Consider the following 21484-nt stretch of genomic DNA (forward strand, 5'->3'; position numbering starts at 1 on the left):
GAGAGTTGTGGGGGTGTGGAATGCACTGCCTCGGAAGGCAGTGGAGGCCAATTCTCTGGATGCTTTCAAGAAGGAGCTAGTTAGGTATCTTATGGATAGGGGAATCAAAGGATATGGGAACAAGGCAGGAGCCGGGTATTGATAGTAGATGATCAGCCAAGATCTCAAAATGGTGGTGCAGGCTCGAAGGGCCAAATGGTCTACTTCTGCACCTATTGTCTATTGAAAGATAGTAAGAGATTTGTAAGTAGGAGGGGGAGGGGGAAATGCGAAATGATAGGAGAAGACCGGAGGGGATGGGGTGAAGTTGAGAGCCGGAAAGGTGATTGGCAAAAGGGATACAGAGCTAGAGAAGGGAAAGGATCATGGGACGGGAGGCCTAGGGAGAAAGAAAGGGGGAGAGGAGCACCAGAGGGAGATGGAGAACAGGCAGAGTGATGGGTAGAAAGAGAGAAAAAAAAAGGAGGGGGAAAAGCTAAATATATCAGGGATGGGGTAAGAAGGGGAAGAGGGGCATTAACAGAAGTTAGAGAAGTCAATGTTCATGCCATCAGGTTGGAGGCTACCCAGCTGGTATATAAGGTGTTGTTCCTCCAACCTGAGTGTGGCTTCATCTTAACAGTAGAGGAGGCCATGGATAGACATATCAGGATGGGAATGGGACGTGGAATTAAAATGTGTGGCCACTGGGAGATCCTGCTTTCTCTGGCGGACAGAGCGTAGGTGTTCATGGGATGGGGTGAGGGCAGATGTGCGGGAAATGGGAGAGATGTATTTAAAAAAAGAAGACATCTCCTTTGTCCTGGAATTAAATGAAGGGGCTTCCCTTCTTCCACCATCAACTCTGCTCTCAAATGCATCTCTCCCATTTCCCGCACATCTGCCCTCACCCCATCCGCCCACCACCCTACTCAGGATAGGGTTCCCCTTGTCCTCACCTACCAGCCCACCAGCCTCCGGGTCCTACATATAATTCTCTGTAACTTCTGCCTCCTCCAACAGGATCCCACTACCAAGCACTTCTTTCCCTCCCCCCACTTCTGCTTTCCATAGGGATTGCTCCCCACATGACTCGCTTGTCCATTCATTCCCCCCCATCCCTTCCCACTGATCTCCCTCCTGGCACTTATCCTTGCAAGCGGAACAAGTGCTACACCTGCCCTTACACTTCCTCCCTCACCACCATTCAGGGCCCCAGACAGTCCTTCCAGGTGAGGCGACATTTCACCTGCGAGTCGGCTGGTGTGGTATACTGCGTCCGTTGCTCCTGGTGTGGCCTTTTATATATTGGTGAGACCCGACGCAGACTGGGAGACTGTTTTGCTGAACACCTACTCTCTGTCTGCCAGAGAAAGCAGGATCTCCCAGTGGCCACACATTTTAATTCCACGTCCCATTCCCATTCTGATATATCTATCCATTACCTCCTCTACTGTCAAGATAAAGCCCCACTCAGGTTGGAGGAACCACACCTTATATACCGGCTGGGTAGCCTCCAACCTGATGGCATAAACATTGACTTCTCTAACTTCCGTTAATGCCCCTCTTCCCCTTCTTACCCCATCCCTGATATAGTTAGCTTCTCTGCCCCCTCCCTTTTTTCCTCTCTTTCTGCCCATCACTCTCCCTGTTCTCCATCTCCCTCTGGCGCTCCCCTCCCCTTTCTTTCTCCCTAGGCCTCCTGTCCCATGATCCTTTCCCTTCTCTAGCTCTGTATCACTTTTGCCAATCACCTGTCTGGCTCTCAGCTTCACCCCACCCCCTCCAGTCTTCTCCTATCATTTTGCATTTCCCCACCCCCACTTACAAATCCCTAACTATCTTTCCTTTCAGTTAGTCCTGACGAAGGGTCTTGGCCTGAAACGTCGACAGCGATTCTCCCTATAGATGCTGCCTGGCCTGCTGCGTTCCACCAGCATTTTGTGTGTGTTGCTTGAATTTCCAGCATCTGCAGATTTCCTCGTGTGAGGTAAAAGTGGGAGAGTTACACTACTAATCAGGGTCAATACCACAGTTGCACTCAGAGGGAACATATGGAGAGCTCATCCACTGAGTTTATATGGGTAGAACTCACAAATAAGAAGGGTGCAATTACTGTACTCTGATGGGATCTAATAGCTACCAGGACATTCAGGAACAGATATACATTCAGATTAAGGAAATGTATAAAAACAATAGGGCTGTTGACATGTGGACTTCAACTTCCCTAATATAAATATGGTGGTCCTAATATAAACTGGGACCACTATAGTGCAAATGGTTTAGATGGGGCAAAATGTGTTAGTCACATCCAGGAGGGTTTCAATATGTTGTTGTACAAGTGATGGGGCTGTATGTGTCTGGTGTTGGGTAATGAGCCTGGCAAGGTGACTGACCTTTCAGTGGGTGAGCAGTTAAGGAATTGTGGTCATTGTAACCTAATTTTTATATAATCATATAACAATCACAGCAAGGAAACAGGCCACCTCGGCCCTCCTAGTCCGTGCCGAACTCTTAATCTCACCTAGTCCCACCTACACGCACTCAGCCCATAACCCTCCACTCCTTTCCTGTCCATATACCTATCCAATTTTACCTTAAATGACACAACTGAACTGGCCTCTACTACTTCTACAGGAAGCTCATTCCACACAGCTATCACTCTCTGAGTAAAGAAATACCCCCTCGTGTTTCCCTTAAACTTTTGCCCCCTAACTCTCAAATCATGTCCTCTCATTTGAATCCCCCCTACTCTCAATGGAAACAGCCTATTCACATCAACTCTATCTATCCCTCTCAAAATTTTAAATACCTCGATCAAATCCCCCCTCAACCTTCTACGCTCCAATGAATAGAGACCTAACTTGTTCAACCTTTCTCTGTAACTTAAGTGCTGAAACCCAGGTAACATCCTAGTAAATCGTCTTTGCACTCTCTCTAATTTATTGATATCTTTCCTATAATTCGGTGACCAGAACTGTACACAATATTCCAAATTTGGCCTTACCATTGCCTTGTACAATTTTAACATTACATCCCAACTTCTATACTCAATGCTCTGATTTATAAAGGCCAGCGTTCCAAAAGCCTTCTTCACCACCCTATCTACATGAGACTCCACCTTCAGGGAACTATGCACTGTTATTCCTAGATCTCTCTGTTCCACTGCATTCCTCAATGCCCTACCATTTACCCTGTATGTTCTATTTGGATTATTCCTGCCAAAATGTAGAACCTCACACTTCTCAGCATTAAACTCCATCTGCCAACATTCAGCCCATTCTTCTAACCGACATAAATCTCCCTGCAAGCTTTGAAAACCCACCTCATTATCCACAACACCTCCTACCTTAGAATCATCGGCATACTTACTAATCCAATTTACCACCCCATCATCCAGATCATTTATGTATATTACAAACAACATTGGGCCCAAAACAGATCCCTGAGGCACCCCGCTAGTCACCGGCCTCCATCCCGATAAACAATTATCCACCACTACTCTCTGGCATCTCCCATCTAGCCACTGTTGAATCCATTTTATTACTCCAGCATTAATACCTAACGACTGAACCTTCTTAACTAACCTTCCATGTGGAATTTTGTCAAAGGCCTTGCTGAAGTCCATATTGACTACATCCACTGCCTTACCCTCGTCAACATTCCTCGTAACTTCTTCAAAAAATTCAATAAGGTTTGTCAAACATGACCTTCCACGCACAAATCCATGCTGGCTACTCCTACTCAGATCCTGTCTATCCAGATAATTATAAATCCTATCTCTAAGAATACTTTCCATTAATTTACCCACCACTGATGTCAAACTGACAGGTCTATAATTGCTAGGCTTACTTCTAGAACCCTTTTTAAACAATGGAACCACATGAGCAATACGCCAATCCTCCGGCACAATCCCCGTTTCTAATGACATCTGAAAGATCTCCGTCAGAGCTCCTGCTATCTCTACACAAACTTCCCTCAAGGTCCTGGGGAATATCCTGTCAGGACCCGGAGATTTATCCACTTTTAAATTTCTTAAAGCGCCAGTACTTCCACCTCTTTAATTGTCATAGGTTCCATAACTTCCTTACTTGTTTCCCACACCTTACACAATTCAATATCCTTCTCCTTAGTGAATACCGAAGAGAAGAAATCGTTCAAAATCTCTCCCATCCCCCTCGGCTCCACACATAGCTGACCACCCTGATTCTGTAAGGGACCAATTTTATCCCTCACTATCCTCTTGCTTTTAATATAACTGTAGAAACCTTTCGGATTTACTTCCACCTTATTTGCCAAACCAAACTCGTATCTTCTTTTAGCTTTTCTAATCTCTTTCTTAAGATTCCTTTTACATTCTTTATATTCCTCAAGCAATTCCTTTACTCCATGCTGCCTATATCTATTGTAGACATCCCTCTTTTTCCGAACCAAGTTTCTAATATCCCTTGAAAACCATGGCGCTTTCAAACCTTTAACCTTTCCTTTCAACCGAACAGGAACATAAAGATTCTGTACCCTCATAATTTCACCCTTAAATGACCTCCATTTCTCTATTACATCCTTCCCATAAAACAACTTGACCCAATCTACTCTCTCTAAATCCCTTTGCATCTCCTCAACGTTAGCCTTTCTCCAATCAAAAATCTCAACTCTAGGTCCAGTCCTGTCCTTCTCCATAATTATATCGAAGCTAATGCTATTGTGATCACTGGACCCGAAGTGCTCCCCAACACATACATCTGTCAGCTGACTTATCGCATTCCCTAACAGGAGATCCAACACTGCCCCATCTCTAGTCGGTACTTTTATGTATTGTTGCAAAAAACTATCCTGCACACATTTCACAAACTCTAAACCATCCAGCCCTTTTACAGAATGAGCTTCCCAATCTATGTGTGGAAAATTAAAATCTCCCACAATCACCACCTTGTGTTTACTACAAGTATCTGCTATCTCCTTACACATTTGCTCTTCCAACTCACGCTCCCCATTAGGTGGCCTATAATACACTCCTATCAGTGTTACTACACCTTTCCTATTCCTCAATTCCACCCAAATAGCCTCCCTAGAGGAGCTCTCTAATCTATCCTTCCAAAGCACTGCCATAAGATTTTCTCGGACAAGCAATGCAACACCTCCTCCTCTGGCCCCTCCTACTCTATCACACCTGAAGCAACTAAATCCAGGAATATTTAGTTGCCAATCACACCCTTCCTGCAACCATGTTTCACTAATAGCTACAACATCATAATTCCAGGCATCAATCCACGCTTTAAGCTCATCCACCTTTCTTACAATGCTCCTAGCATTAAAATAGATACATTTAAGATACTCTCCACCTCCTCCTCTCTTTTCATCCCTAACAATGCATTCAAATTTATTATCCTTTTCTTTCTTCTCCCCGACATCTTCGGGCTGAGCGCATTCCTTCTCCATCAGCTGCCTTTCCTCCCTCACACACAGTCTACTTACTTGCTCTACTGGTGAACTAACCTCCTCTCCCATAGTTTCCTCAAATTGATTCCCGCCCCCCCCCATCTTACTAGTTTAAAGTCTGCCCTGTAGCCCTAGCAAACCTCCCGCTAGGATATTGGTCCCCCCAGGATTCAAGTGTAACCCGTCCTTCTTGAACAGGTCCCGCCTGCCCCAGAAGAGGTCCCAATGATCCAGAAACTTGAATCCCTGCCCCCTGCTCCAATCCCTCAGCCATGCATTCATCCTCCACCTAATTCCATTCCTACTCTCACTGTCGCGTGGCACAGGCAGTAATCCCGAGATCACTACCTTTGCGGTCCTTCTTCTTAACTGCCTTCCTAACTCCCTATACTCTCGTTTCAGGACCTCTTCCCCTTTCCTACCTATGTCATTGGTACCTACATGTACCACGACCTCTGGCTCCTCACCCTCCCACTTCAGAATATCTTGGACACGATCAGAAACATCCCGAACCCTGGCACCAGGGAGGCAAACTACCATCCGGGACTCCCGATCACCTCCACAGAACCGCCTGTCTGAACCCCTGACTATCGAGTCCCTTATTACTATGGTCCTCTTTCTTCTATCCCTACCCTTCTAAGCTACAGGGCCGTCCTCTGTGCCGGAGGCCCGGCCACTGTCACTTCCTCCAGGTAGGCTGTCCCCCCCAACAGTACTCAAACACGAGTACTTATTGTCAAGGGGTACAGCCACTGGGGTACTCTCTAGTACCTGCCTCTTCCCCTTCCTGACCGTGACCCACCTATCTGCCTCCTGTGGCCCCGGAGTGACCACCTGCCTGTAACTCCTCTCTATCACCTCCTCACTCTCCCTGACCAGGCGAAGGTCATCGAGCTGCAGCTCCAGTTCCCTAACTCGGTCCCTCAGGAGCTGCAGTTCGGCGCACCTGGCGCAGATGTGGACGTCCGGGAGGCTCGGAGACTCCAGGATCTCCCACATCCGACACCGAGAACAAGCTGCCCTCACACTCATACTTCCCGAATAACTGAAAATAACAAGGAGAACTAAAAGATAAACCTACTGTGCCCTCTGAGCCCAAGCCCTACACTCTGCTCCCGGCTCACTCCGCTGCCCGCTGCTTAAGGCTGCATTCTTTTTATATCTTCCCTCCTTCCCAGGCCTCCTTCACGCGCCTGCGCAGTCCTGCCTCTCAGAACTCCGATCTGAGAAGCAATTTGAAAATGGCCACTGCCGCACTTCCTCTCAAAGCCTCGCTGTCTCCTTCCAAAAGATAAGAATGCTATGGATAAGGATAATCGCCTTCTGATAGGGTATTGAACTAGAGCAGGGCAAATAACAAGAGCATTAGGCATGAGCTAGGGGGAGATAATTGGGAACAGCTGTTTTTGGGCAAGTCCACATTCGACATGTAGAGCATGTTTCAAGAGGATCTGCACAGAGTACAAGACAAGTAAATTATGTTCCAGTCAGAAAGATGGACAAAGATGGCAAGGTAACAGAACCTTGGATATTGACAGAGCTGTCAATTTATTCAAGAAGAAAAAGGAAAAGGATGTATAGCTTATGAAGCTAGCATAACAGTGCCCTTGAGGATGATAAAAAAAGCCAGAGAAGAACTCCAGAAGGGAATTAGGAAAGCCAGGAGGAGCCATGACAAATAGGATTAAAGAGAATCCCGATGTATTCGATACATCAAAAGCAAGAGGATAAGTAGAGAGAGGGCGTGACCACTCAAAGATATATGGGTGGGGGAGGAGTTAGAAACATTTGCTTGGATGCAGAGGATATGGGTGAGTTCCTTAATGAGTATTTTCCATCAGTGTTTACCAAGGAGAAGGGCATGGAGGATAAGGAGATCAGTGCCAACTGTATTAATATGCCAGGGCATTTTGAAATAAGGGAAGAAATTGTGTTGGGTTGGTCTCTTAAGTCAGTAAGGTCATTTGGGGTTGTACTCCAGATTATTGTGCAAGGCAGTGAAGAGATTGATGGGGCCTTGAGCAGTACCTTCGTGCTCTCTCTAGCCTTCAAGGTGGATACCAAGGACAATCTTGGAAACTATAGGGGAGTTTCACATCAGTGGTAGGGAAATTACTGGAGAGAATCCTTAGGGATAGCATTTATTAGCATTTGGAAAATGATGGCCTAATTAGGGCGAGCCAGCATGGTTTTGTGCAGGGAAGTCATGTCTTAATAGCTTGATTTGAGTTTTTTTGATGAGGTAATGAACGTGATTGATGAAGGTAGAGCTGTGGATGTTGTCTACATGGATTTTAGTGAGGCATTTGACAAAGTTCTTCTTAGGAGGCACATCCAGAATATTAAGATGAATGGGATCAATAGTGAATTGGCTATTCGGATTCAGAACTGGTTTGCCAATAGAGGGCAGGGGTGGTGGTTGAAAAGACTTATTCTAGCTGGAGATCTGTGATTAGTGGTGTTCTGAAGTGCTCTGTGCTGGGACCGCAGCTGTTTGTGATGTATATAAATGACAGCATGCAAATACAGATGGGTGGGTCTGTAAGTTTGTAAATGATATGAAGACTGGTGGTGTTTTTTATAATGTAGATGACTGGCAAAGAATACCCTAAGATATAGGAGCAGAGGTAGGCCATTTGGCCCATCGAGTCTGCTCTGCCATTCAATCATGGCTGATCTAATTCTTCCAGTCATCCCCACTCCCCTGCCTTCTCCCCATACTCTTTGATAACCTGGCTAATCAAGAACCCGTCTATCTCTACCTTAAATGCACCCAATGACTTGGCCTCCACAGCCGCTCATGGCAACAAATTCCACATATTTACCACCCTCTGACTAAAGTAATTTCTCTGCATTTCTGTTCTAAATGGATGTCCTTTAATACAGTGAAATATTGGATCAGTTGCGGTTATGGGTGGAGAAATAGTAGATGGACTTTAACCCGGCCAGATGTGAAGTGTTACACCTTGGTGCAAAGAGACAGTACACTGTTAAATGCAAGACTCTTAAGTGTTGATGAGCAGAGGGATCTTGAGGTCCAAGTACATAGCTCCATGAAAGTGATGACATGGGTAGATAAGGTTGAGAAGGCACATGGCATTCTCACCTTTATTAGTCAAGGCACTGAGTTCAAAAGTCAGTAAGTTAAATTGCAGCTTTATTGCAGCTGTATTACATACAGTTCCGGTTACCCCATTATGGGAAAGTTTTTGAAGCTTTGGAGAGGGCGCTAAAGAGGTTCACTAGGATACTTCCTGGATTAGAACGTATGTGTTATATTGAGAGTTTGAACAAACTTGGGTTGTTTTCTCTGGAGCGGCAGAGTCTGAGGGGAGATCTATTCAAAGTTTATTAGATTATGAGGGGCATAGAGTAGACAGTATATTTTTCCCAAAGTTGAATATCCAATATTAGAGGGCATGCATTTAAGGTGAGAAAGGGTAATTTCAGAGTGGTGTGTGCTTGGAATGCACTGCCTGGGATGGTGATAGAGGCAGATATAATAGAGATTTTTAAGAGACTTTCAGTGTTGTGAGTAAAATGGAAGATTGTTGACATTGTGTAGGCAATAGAGATTAGAAACATAGAAAACCTACAGCACAATACAGGCCTTTCGGCCCACAAAGCTGTGCCGAACAAGTCCCGACCTTAGAACTACCTAGGCTTAACTTATAACCCTCTATTTTTCTAAGCTCCATGTAGCCATATAGGAGTCTCTTAAAAGACCCTATCATTTCCACCTTCACCATCGCTGCCAGAAGCCCATTCCATGCACTCACCACTCTGCGTAAAAAAAACTTACTCCTAACATCTCCTCTGCACCTATTTCCAAGCACCTTAAAACTATATCCTCTCCTGTTTGCCATTTCAGCCAGGGGGAAAAGCCTCTGACTATCCACACGATCAATGCCTCTCAATATCTTGTACAACTCTATCAGGTCACTTCTCATCCTCCATCGTTCCAAGGAGAAAAGGTCGAGTTCACTCAACCTATTCTCATAAGGCATGCTCCCCAATCCAGGCAACATCCTTGTAAATCTCCTCTGCACCCTTTCTATGGTTTCCACGTCATTCCTGTAGTGAGGCAACTAGAATTGAGCTCAGAACTCCAAGTGGGGTCTGACCAGGGTCCAATATAGCTGCAACATTACCTTTCGGCTCTTAAACTCAATCCCACGATTGAAGGCCAGTGCACCGTATGCCTTCCTAACCACAGAGTCAACCTGTGTAGCAGCTTTGAGTGTCCTGTGGACTGGAACCCCAAGATCCCTCTGATCCTCCCCACTGCCAAGAGTCTTACAATTAATGCTATATTCTGCCATCATATTTGACCAACCAAAATGAACCACTGCACACTTATCTGGTGTTATGAATGTGGAGCAACTCTGATGGGCCGAAGGGTGCAAAGTCGCCCCCTCCTTTTTGAGAATCACAAAATCGCTATTATTTCGGGTCTGATACCCAGAAAATGAGAGAGATATACATCATGTCAGTAATGAGAGAGAGAGAGAGACGCAGGATCACAGCAAAGGCAGTTGTTATAGACAACGCAGAATACACAACAAGGTGGAATGTCTCCTAACAAAAGCAGAACGGAACCACTGATTACTGCAATGTCTCTTGGAGAAGGAATTGTGTATTGAGTACTGTACTATTTATTGAAACCCCTCAGGGAGCAACCAGAGTGGTCTGGTTGAGGGATTGCATCATCCCAACCTGATTGACATCTGAGACCCCGTGAGTGAGGATAAAAGTCGGGTCTGGGGAACACCCCTCAGACACACCAGGAGAAACGTACGAGACCGGTGGGGGGCTTGTGTGTGTGTGTGTCCATCCTTGCCTGGGTGGCGAGTCCTCCACGGAATGATCTAGCTAAAGGACGGATACGGATCAAGATCGTACCAAGGAAAGTCGGCAAGTTTTCCTCTTTCTCTCTCTCTCTCCAACAATTGCAACACAGCAATCAACAACGGCTGCAGCCTGTATGAACTGAAATGAACTTTAGATTTCCACCGGACAATTCATTATCCCCTAGACAATGATAGAGCTTGTTTCTTATTGACTGTTCCTAGCCCTCTCCAATGTTATGGTAAAGGAGGTAGAATTGTGATCATTATCTCCAAAATGCTCTTCCACTGAGAGATATGACACCTGATCTGGTATTGGGAAATGTACCTGATCAAGTACAACCTCTCCTCTTGTAGGCTTATCTGCATATTGTGTCAAGAAACCTTACTGAACACACCTAACAAACTCCACCCCAGCTAAACTCCTCACTCTAGGGAGATGCCAATCAGTATTTGGGGAATTAAAAATCTCCCACCACAACCACCCTGTTATTACTACTCCTTTCCAGAATTTGTCTTCCTATCTGCTCCTCTGTCCGTTATTATTGGGTGGTCTATAAAATAAACATCCAGTAGAGTTATTGACCCCTTCATATTCCTAACTTCCACCCAGAGACTCCGTAGACAACCCCTCCATGACTTCCTCCTTTCTGCAGTCGTGACACTATTTCTGATCAACAGTGCCATGCCCCTACCTCTTTTGCCTCCCTCTCTCCCTATCCTTTCTGAAACATTTTTAAAGCCTGGCACTTGAAGTAGCCATTCCTGCCCCTGCACCATCAATTTGAATACTAATTTAATTGTTTTGGCACAACAATGTGGGTGGAAGGATCTGTTTCTGTGTTGTACTGTTCTATGCTCTGTATGTAACTAACAATAAACTTGATTCTGATTTTGGCCCTGCTCCAATTCAAGAGTTTAACTTGTCGACCTGTTCTATCTTTTTTTCCATAACGATTTTAAAATTAATAGAGTTATGATCCAACTGCCACTTCAGTTTAGGGAAGTTAAACTCTCATTTGATAAGCACTAGAAACATAAGTCACCAAGTCAAAACTGTAGGCCAAGTCCTGGTAAATGGTATCCGCATAGAGAGATGCTGGAAGTCTGCACAGATATCTGAAGGTTGATCAAAGGGTCCTGATAAAGGATCTCAGACCAAAACATTGACTGTTTATTCTTACTGTAGATGCTGCCTGAACTTATTTCTCCCAGCATTTTGTGTGTGTTGTTTCAAGCAGATTTATCCAGTTGTAGTTGTCACTGTGTGCTAAGTTGTTGACAGACATTGTGTCAGACTGATGTGCTGGTGTGCCTTCATATGCCAGAGTAATCACTGGATCAAAGCCATGAGGTTTTAGCAGTTAATGTGATTTTATTCATAATTCTTAACCCCATTCCATTCTTTCAATTTGAAAAGCTATCAACTGATCTGCAATTCATGCTGCTATTTTCCAAATATGGTTGAATAAAGACTCTCCTGGTGTTGTTGGGAATTAGAGAACAGCTCAGTCCATTTGGCAGAGACCTCACCCAATGTATCTGTTGGGCAGCAAAAGAGCAGTTGCCCCTTGTGTACAGATTCAACTAGCAGCTGTTCACTCACCCACGTGCAGCAGGGAGGTGTTGGAAAGCACCAAGGTGCAAGGCAGCAATCACCCAGGGCTCTTGCTGTCCTTTCCCCCTGCACTGGATTGGGCTAAACACTCTTTTCCTCTCCTTATTTTCTGCCTGCTTTTGTCTGGGAAGACTTTATAGATTTGTAAAGTGCATTAACGAGGTTGTTCTAGATCACTGGAATTGCTCCAAAATGGAACAAAAATGGCTTATGGATCTGTTCTTCTCTTCTGTACACCAAGTCTTGGCCATAAGCAGCCTCGTACTGGTTTATTATTGCTGTGCAGCTCAGTACCAAAACATCAGCATAACGCTGGATTCTCTCCAGGTGCCTCCTGTTCAGCTGCTGTATCCACCATCAAATTCTAAAGCACCCTGCTGCCTGTCCCTCAAAAGATGAGAGATTTTATTGATTTCCAGATTGAGGAAAAGAGCAGCTCATGCAGATCTATTATGTGAGTTTACCTTGAGGGAGTGGGTAAAATTAATAAAATTTGATTATGAGGAGGAGCAACAGAGTTAGAAAATGCATCAACATTTCCTGCAAGGGAAGTGATCAAGGTACTTATTGAAAACATTAACTTTGTCAAATCAGTCCCATAGTTATCTGTATTTATAGAGCAGTCCCTGCTGCCCGGTTGGCAGGTCTCCTGGTGCTGCATGACCAGAATGGCTCCAACTACACACTCATCTGGGTGGCTGGATGTCACTTCACAGAGATGCTTCATTCAAGATGATCGAATTGTGGATTCCTTCTGTGGCCTTGTTGGATAACTGCTGTGTGTGAGAGTAATAACAAGAGTTAGGCAGTGTGGGTAGACAACATTACTGGATAAACCCACTAACAGTAAGAATGTGGGCTAGACCCCAGAGTGAATGTCACTCAAACCCACCCATCACCGAACACTGACAGATGGCAAAGGCAATGGTAGAAAACTTTCCACGTTAGGAAACTTCTGATATAGGGTTAACACCTTCCAGGGTCTGGACCTGAAACAGTAACTGTTTCACTGCCTAACCCTAGTGTTTCATTTTGACGTTTCAGGTCAAATTCTTCAGCTCAGGAAAAGTGAGAACACTAACATGTTTAGTTGAAGAGAGACAAGACGAGAGAGAACAGAGAGGATTATCTATGCAAGGGTGAAGACCAGGGTTGACCTTCTGAATGAGAGAACCTGGTGAGCTGATTTTGAGAGATACTAAAAACCTGAAATGACCAAGAATGCTGGAGATACCCAGCAGGTCAGGCAGCACCTGTAGAGACAGAGAAAATGTCAATGTTTCAACCAGTCTGATACACAGTGAATCTGTTGAATTCAGGGTAGCAATTCACCTAGATTGTCATAGAGAAGTACAGCACAAAAACAGGCCCTTCAGCCCATCTAGTTCATTCCAAAACCATTTGAACTGCCTATTCCCAATGATCTGCAGATGGACCATAGCCCTACTATCCATGAACCTATCCAAACTTCTCATAAACATTGAAATCAAGCTTGCATAGACCATTTGTGCTGGCAGCTCTTTCCTCACTCTCACGGCCCTGAGTGCAGAAGTTTTCCCTCAACTTTTAAAACTTTTCTCCTTAAGCCATGACATCCGGTTGTAGTCCCACCCAACCTCAGTGGAAAAAACTGGTTTGCATTTACCCTATCTTTCTATCTCTATCAAAACTCCTCTCAATCTTCTTTGTTCTAAAGAATACAGATCTAACCTATTCAATTTTTTTCTCCTAACTCAGGTCTTCAGACCCGGTACCATTCTTGTACATTTTAACTGGACTGTTTCAATCTTGACTAAATCTTTCATGTAGGTAGGTGACCAAAACTTAAAATAATACTCAAAATTTGACCACACCCAATTTTAACATAGCATACCATTCTTCTGTGTTCAATACATTGATTTTTGACCAATATGCCAAAGGGTTTCTTAATGACCCTATCTACCTGTGACACCACTTTCAATGAATTATGTACCTGTATTCTCAGTTCCATTTGTTCTACCAGACTCCTCAGTGCCCTACCCGTTCACTTTGTGAGAATCTCACCTGGTCCCTCAACACCAACTCCATAGTAAAGAAAGCCCAGTAGTGTCTCTACTTTCTGCCAAGGCCGAGGAAAGTCCATCTCCCAACCCCCCTCATCCTCATCACATTCTACAGCGGTTGTGTTGAGTGCGTCCTGAGCAGCTGCATCACTGCCTGGTTCGGAAATTGCACCATCTCGGATCGCAAGACCCTGCAGTGGATAGTGAGGTCAGCTGAGAAGACAATCGCTGTCTCTCTTCCCACCATTACGGACATTTACACTACACACTGCATCCACAAAACAAACAGCATTATGAAGGACCCAACGCACCTCTCATACAAACTCTTCTCCCTCCTGCCATCTGGGAAAAGGCTCCGAAGCATTCGGGCTCTCACGACCAGACTATGTAACAGTTTCTTCCCCCAAGCTATCAGACTCCTCAATACCCGAAGCCTGGACTGACACCTTGCCCTATTGTCCTGTTTATTATTTATTGTAATGCCTGCACTGTTTTGTGCACTTTATGCAGTCCTGGGTAGGTCTGTAGTCTAGTGTAGTTTTATTCTGTTTTTTTTTACGTAGTTCAGTCTAGTTTTTGTACTGTGTCATGTAACACCATGGTCCTGAAAAACGTTGTCTCGATTTTACTATGTACTGTACCAGCAGTTATGGTTGAAATGACAATAAAAAGTGACTTGACTTGTAAGATCTTCCCTCGCTGGTGCTAAGTGCAAAACTTCGCACTTGTCTGCATTAAATTCCATCTGCCATTTGCCAATCTATTTTTCCTGCTGATGCAGCCGTGATAGCCTTCCTCACTATCCACTACACCCCAAAAAATCTTGATGTCATCTGCAAAGTTGCTGATCCAGTTAATCACATCATCATCCAGATCATTAATAGAGATAACATCAAAGGATCCAGCACCAATCCCTGCGGCACACCACACGCCTCCTCTCAGAGAGGTAACCCTCTACTACCACTCTCTAGCTTCTTCCACAAAGCTAATATCTAATCCAATTTTACTACCTCATCCTGCAGGACTTTGTCTATTGCCTTATTAAAGTCCATGTAGACAACATCCACTTGCTGGTAACTTGCTCAAAAAACTCCTGAAGGCTGGTTAGACATGATTTACCATGCATGAAGCCATCCTTAATCAGTCCAAAAATATCCAAATACTTATATATCTGGTCCCTTCAAAAACCTTCCAATAACTTTCCCACAACTGATGTCACTCACTGGCCTATAATTTCCTGGTTTATGTTTAGAGCCTTTTTAAACAGCAGAACTTTGGCTATTCTCCAATCCTCAGGTACCTCTCCTGTCGCTAAGGATGATTTAAATATCTCTGCTAGGACTCAGGCAATTTTTACACTTGCCTCCCATAGAGTCCAAGGGAACACCTAGTCAGGCCATGGGGATTTATGCAAGCAAACACCACCTCCTCTGTAATCTGTACAGGGTCCATGAAGTTAATGTGCATTGCCTCACTTCTATAGACCGTATGTCTGTCTCCCAAATAAATACAGATGCAAAGAACATATTTAAGATCTCCCCCATCTGTTTTGGCTCCACATATGGATTACCATTCTGGACATCCAGAGGGCCAATTTTGTCCGGAACAATACTTTAGCTCTTTAACGTACTTGTAGAATCCCTTGGGATTCTCCTTCACCTTGACTGCTAGAGCAACTATATGCCTTCTTTTAGCCTTCCTGATTTCCTTAAGTATTCTCTTCTGTTTCATGTACTCCATAAGCACCTCATTTTTCCTACTTCCCTATACCTGTTACGCATCTTTTTTTCTCTTAACTGGGGCTTCAATCTCTCTTGAAAACCAAAGTTCTCTACACTTGTTATCTTTACTTTTATTGTGACAGGCACATAGAAGCTTCGTACTCTCAAAATTTTGTTTTTGAAGGCCTCCCACTTTACAAGTACACCTTTGTCAGAAAACAGCCTATCCCAATCCACACTTGCCAGATCATTTGATACCATCAAAATTGGACTTCCTCTCATTTAGAATCTCAACCTGCGGACCAGACCTATCTCTTCGCATACTTACTTTGAAACTAATGGCGTTTTAATCATTTGATGCAAAGTGTTCCCGACACAAACTTCTGTCTCCTGCCCTAATAGCAGATCCAGTATTGTACACTCGCTCGTTGTGACTTCTGTTGAAGGAATCTTTCCTGAACACATTTGACCAACTCTGATTGAATTTTTTGAGGATGTAACTAAACACATTGATGAAGGTAGAGTAGTAGATGTAGTGTGTATGGATTTTAGCAAGGCATTTGATGATACCCCTTGCAAGGTTTATTGAAGAAGTAAGGAGGCATGGAATCTAAGGGGACATTGCTTTGTGGATCCAAAACTGGCTTGCCCACAGAAGGCAAAGAGTGGTTGTAGATGGGTCATATTCTGCATGGAGGCCGGTGACCAGTGGTGTGCCTCAGGGATCTGTTCTGGGACCCCTACTCTTTGTGATTTTTATAAATGACCTGGATGAAGAAGTGGAGGGATGAGTTAGTAAATTTGCTGATGACATAAAGGTTGGAGGTGTTGTAGATAGTTTGGAGGGCTGTCAGAGGTTACAACAGGACATTGATAGGATGCAAAACTGGGCTGAGAAATGGCAGATGGAGTTCAACCCAGATAAGTATAAGGTGGTTCATTTTGGTAGGTCAAATATGATGGCAGAATTAATGGTAAGACTCTTGGCAGTGTGGAGGATCTTGGGGTCCGAGTCCATAGGACACTCAAAGCTGCTATGCAGGTTAAGAAGGCATACAGTGCACTGGCCTTCATCAATCGTGGGATTGAGTTTAAGAGCCAAGAGGTAATATTGACCAGGGTCAGACCCCACTTGAAGTACTGTTCTCAATTCAAGTTGCATCATAGAAACATAGAAAACCTATAGTACAATACAGGCCCTTTGGCTCACAAGAACTACAGACTCCAGAACTACACACAATACTCCAAGTTTAGACCTCATCTGCTTTTCTCTCCCGTTTCTTCATCTGCCCATCATATTATTCTGGTTCCTTTGCTCCTTCCCTTTTTATCATCGTCCACTCTTTTCTCCGATCAGATTCTTTCTTCATCAGTCCTTTACCTCTTCCACCTATCACCTCCCAGCTTCTCACTTCATCCCACCCTCCCCCACCCACCTTTCCTTTCACCTGGTCTCACCTACCACCCACAAGCTCGTACTCCTCCCCCCCCCCCCCCCCCCCACACCCTTCTTATTCTGGCATCTTCCCCTTTCCAGTCCTGATGAAGGATCTCAACCTGAAACATCAACAGTTTATTCCCCTCTGATTTCCTCCAGCATTTTGTGAGTTAGTCTGCTTCTAACTAGCTTTTCCCAATCCACTTTTGCCAGCTCCTGTTTTATCACACTGAAATAGGCCTTCTCTTAATTCAGGATCTTAATATGTGCTCTATTCTTGCCTTTCTCCAAAATATGATTAAAATCTGTAGTCTTTCACTAGTCTATCCACTTGATTAGGTCAGGTGCCAGCCCCTTTCTGGTAGGTCTATCTGCATGTTGTCTCAAAAAGCTCTCCAAAATGCACTTTTAGAATTCCACATCATCTAATATTTTAACACTCAGGCAAGTAGGGATCTTAACACTTAATTGACATTACACCGCACCCCCTTGCCCGGTCTGTCTAAATCACCCTGAAAACTCTGCATTTTCCACACAATTCAAACTATACCTGTTGCTTGATCCTTGTGGAATTGCTCCAGTCATTGCCACCACCCCCTTTCTCCCTTATTTCTGCTTTCCGCCAAATGACCAAACTCAATTCATGCCAAAAGAAGTATCCAGCTGCTTTCCTTCCACAGTTGCAGTTTTAATGTGGAACATTCCATTAGATGCTGACCAGAGTTTTCATTTTTATCTTGAACTGTCAGCTTCTACAGTGTTTGAATAAATATACTTGTGAAGGCTTGCACATTAAGTAATCTTGGACAATTGCTGTAGCTGAACTTTGGGGATATACTGAGGGCATGATTCATGAAATGTGGTGTCTTTCACTTCATCAACCACCTGCTGATTCCAGGTCAAAAGGTGTGTTTGTGCATGAGCACAAGGTAGATACACACAGCATGAAGGCCCAGAACAAACACTAAATAGTACATAACCTCAATACCACAGCTTTTTCCACTAGGTAAAGTGACACCAGTGATGTGTTGTGAGTGAGCTGCTGACACATTGTGGTGTCACTTCCACGTGGGCCACTGTAGCCTGCTGCAGCCGACTCAACTAAAAGTCATCCATGAGCAGAAAGTGATTCTAAATCGTACCTCCGATGGTAACAAGCGAAGAGGGAGGATGAATGAGGAAATCGTAGCAGTTGTGGCGCCGTAATCGAGAAGGTGGTTTGCTCCTATGCTCTGTAATACATACGCTGCACATCATTAAATGATCAGACAATAATCATTAGTGCTGGTGCTAGAAGTGAGAAGCTGCATGCCAACACAAACCATACACCAGGCAAACTCACCAAAAGACCATCACCACCAAACCTTGTCACAATGCCGCCAACTACCATTGTAAGATCATTAACAACATGCTCTTGGCTCCTCATTGAGCTACCCTGGTCGTGGCCTCGTGATGCAGCAGAAACAGATAAATTCTGTACCCTCACCACCAGATCCACATGCAATGGGATTGAGTTTGCTCTGGCAGAGATGTTGGATAAATTACTCTGATTTGAAAGCCAGAGGAGTAAGCAACACAATGTGTTAGTAGCAGTGCTCAGGAGGTTTAAGTACACACACACTTAAGTGGAGCAGCTGACTAAACAGTGAGCGACCACTTGCTCCAGCTTCGATTAACCTCCTGTTGAGACCAAACACAGGCAAAGTTTGAAGTGAAACAATCACCTTGATCATGAACCCAACTCCAACAGTTCTGCTACAAGAGAACAAACTGCATGTGGACTGAAGGCTGCTTGGCGACAGTGTGTTCCAGAGCAGCAACTAGTACTGGGCTGGACACCTGGATGATAGCAGTCACCGGATGGACTGAGAAGAAAGATGACGTGGAATGTTGGGCATAGTTTAGTTCTACCATCTACATGTTTGATGTGAATTACCAGAGTCAGGGCTGGGGAGGGGTTAGATTGCAGATGAGGGTGAAGTAGCTGCTGCTGTAAGGGACAAATTGGGGCCAGCAGAGGAATGCAGGTACTGGGCTGAGAGGACACATGCTGCCATGTAAACCTGCTGGGTCTAGAAAGCAGTTAATTTCAGAGCTTGTGAAAATGTGTTACCCCACAACCTTCCTTCCTATGGAGCAACCATAGTGCAAGAGAAAAGGTGAATGCCCATGGTAAATAACATCTTCCAGAAGGGAATGGAAACTGACTTACCGGCCTGCCTCAAGCTGGAACAGTCTCACTACCTCCTGCAGCTACCACATGTTGGCCCTTACAAGGAGAACACTGATCATTAATTCTGTTTTCCGTGCAAGCTCACCTTGGGGACAGGAGCTTTGCGGACTTTTCTTCCAGCAGGCCTGGAAAACTGCAGCCATGGAAAGCAGCAGGAGATTCACTGCCATTTCTCTCCGGCCACCTCCCCTTACACTCCCTTATCCAAAGCAAAGGAGCCATTCTTGTCTATGCGGGGTGGTGTGTGATGATGACATTGATAAGATTTACAACTCTCTGAGTGAAGAAATCTCTCCTCTGCCAGTCTCAGCCACCCAGGCTTCCTACTTCTGCACTGCTGGCTGATGTCAAGTACACAAATGGGAATCGTAATATCCAAGAAAGCAGGGAATTACGATATTCCGTATGTCAGCTGTAATTGAAAGGGTGAATCTCTGCCAAAGGTAAGATACAGAGTTTCATAGAGTAATACAGCATTGAAACATGCCCTTCGGCCCAGTCTGTCCCTGCTGATCTAGCTGCCTATATAAATTTAGAGTGAGTGTAATTAAATCCTGCTCCAAATGGTTACACTCTATCTGCCATTACTCAGCAAACACTACAGGTGTGCTGCAGTATTGGAGGGGGCTGTCTGTTTTCTGCCAAGCTAAATCAAGGCTGATCCCTCCTCAGCAGATGTAAAAAATCTGACTGGAGGAGCAACACAGCAGTACCTAACTGACCCGGCTATTCTTACTTGTTTATTATTTAGAGATACTTACTTCAGTGGTTGGTAAATTGATGGAGAAGATCCTGAGATTTATGAACATTTGGAGAGGCATAACATGATTAGGCTTTGTCAAGGGCAGGTCGTGCCTTACAAGCCTGATTTAATCTTTTAAGCATGTGACTAAACACATTGATGAAGGAAGAGCAGTAGATGGAGTGTATATGGATTTCAGCAAGGCATTTGATAAGGTTCCCTGTGCAAGGCTCATTAAGAAAGTAAGGAGGCATGGGATCCAAGGGGACATTGCTTTGTGGATCCAGAACTGGCTTGCCCACAGAAGGCAAAGAATGGTTGTACACGGGTCATATTCTGCACGGAGAATGGTGATCAGTGGTGTGCCTCAGGGATCTGTTCTGGGACCCTTACTCTTTGTGATTTTTATAAATGACCTGGATGAGGAAGTGGAGGGTTGGGTTAGTAAGTTTGCTGATGACACAAAGGTTGGATGTGTTGTGGATGGTGTGGAGGGCTGTCAGAGGTTACAGTGGGATACTGATAGGATGCACAACTGGGCTGAGAAGTGGCAGATGGAGTTCAACCCAGGTAAGTGTGAAGTGGTTCATTTTGGTAGGTCAAATATGATGGCAGAATGTAGTATTAATGGTAGGACTCTTGGCAGTGCAGAGGATCAGAGGGATCTTGGGGTCTGAGTCCATAGGACGTTTAAAGTTGTTGCGCAGGTTGACTGTGTGGTTAAGAAGGCATACAGTGTATTGACCTTTATCAACTATGGGATTGAATTACAGCTATATAGGAACCTGGCCAGGCCCCACTTGGGAGTACTGTGCTCAGTTCTCGTCACCTCACTACAGGAAGGATGTGGAAACTATAGAAAGGGTGCAGAGGAGATTTAACAGACAGACAGACATACTTTATTGATCCCGAGGGAAATTGGGTTTCATTACAGCTGCACCAAGAATAAGATGTTGCCTGGATTGGGGAGCATGCCTTATGAGAACAGGTTGAGTGAATTCAAGTCTTTTCTCCTTGGAGCGACGGAGGATGAGAGGTGACCTGACAGAGGTGCATAAGATGATGAGAGGCATTGATCGTGTGGATAGTCAGAGGCTTTATCCCAGGATTTGAAATCGCTAACACAAGAGGGCAGTGTTAAGGTGCTTGGAAGTAGGTACAGAGGAGATGTCAAGGGTAAGTTTTTTATGCAGAGAGTGGTGAGTGCGTGGAATGGGCTGCTGGCGACAGTGGTGGAAACTGACACAATAGGGTCTTTTAAGAGACTCTTGTATAGATACATGGAGGTTAGAAAGATAGTGGGCTATGGGTAAGCCTAGGTAATTTCTAAAGTACATGTTCGAGACAACATTGTGAACTGAAGGGCCTGTATTTTTTGCTGCAGGTTTTCTATGTTTCTATCTATACAGCGCAGAATAGGCAGTT

General features: G+C 44.6%; 1 protein-coding gene across 4 annotated transcripts in view; it reads right to left on the reverse strand.

Annotated features, from left to right (window-relative positions):
• Positions 1-11620: 11620 nt before the first annotated feature.
• The window catches only part of flvcr2a (FLVCR choline and putative heme transporter 2a), a 230772-nt gene continuing 220908 nt past the window's right edge, over positions 11621-21484 (reverse strand). The window contains exons 10-11 of one of the 4 annotated variants that reach the window (XM_073039132.1): positions 18227-18316; positions 11621-12656 (exon numbers count right to left, since the gene is read on the reverse strand). In XM_073039132.1, the coding sequence (XP_072895233.1) occupies positions 12594-12656; positions 18227-18316 (153 nt within the window). In that variant the 3' untranslated portion in view covers positions 11621-12593. Of the gene's footprint in view, positions 12660-18226; positions 18317-21484 lie in introns of all 4 variants that reach the window. The other 3 variants (XM_073039131.1, XM_073039134.1, XM_073039133.1) reach the window with 3 other exon arrangements.

Source organism: Hemitrygon akajei, chromosome 3 (assembly GCF_048418815.1).
Source record: "Hemitrygon akajei chromosome 3, sHemAka1.3, whole genome shotgun sequence".
Lineage (NCBI taxonomy): Eukaryota > Metazoa > Chordata > Chondrichthyes > Myliobatiformes > Dasyatidae > Hemitrygon > Hemitrygon akajei.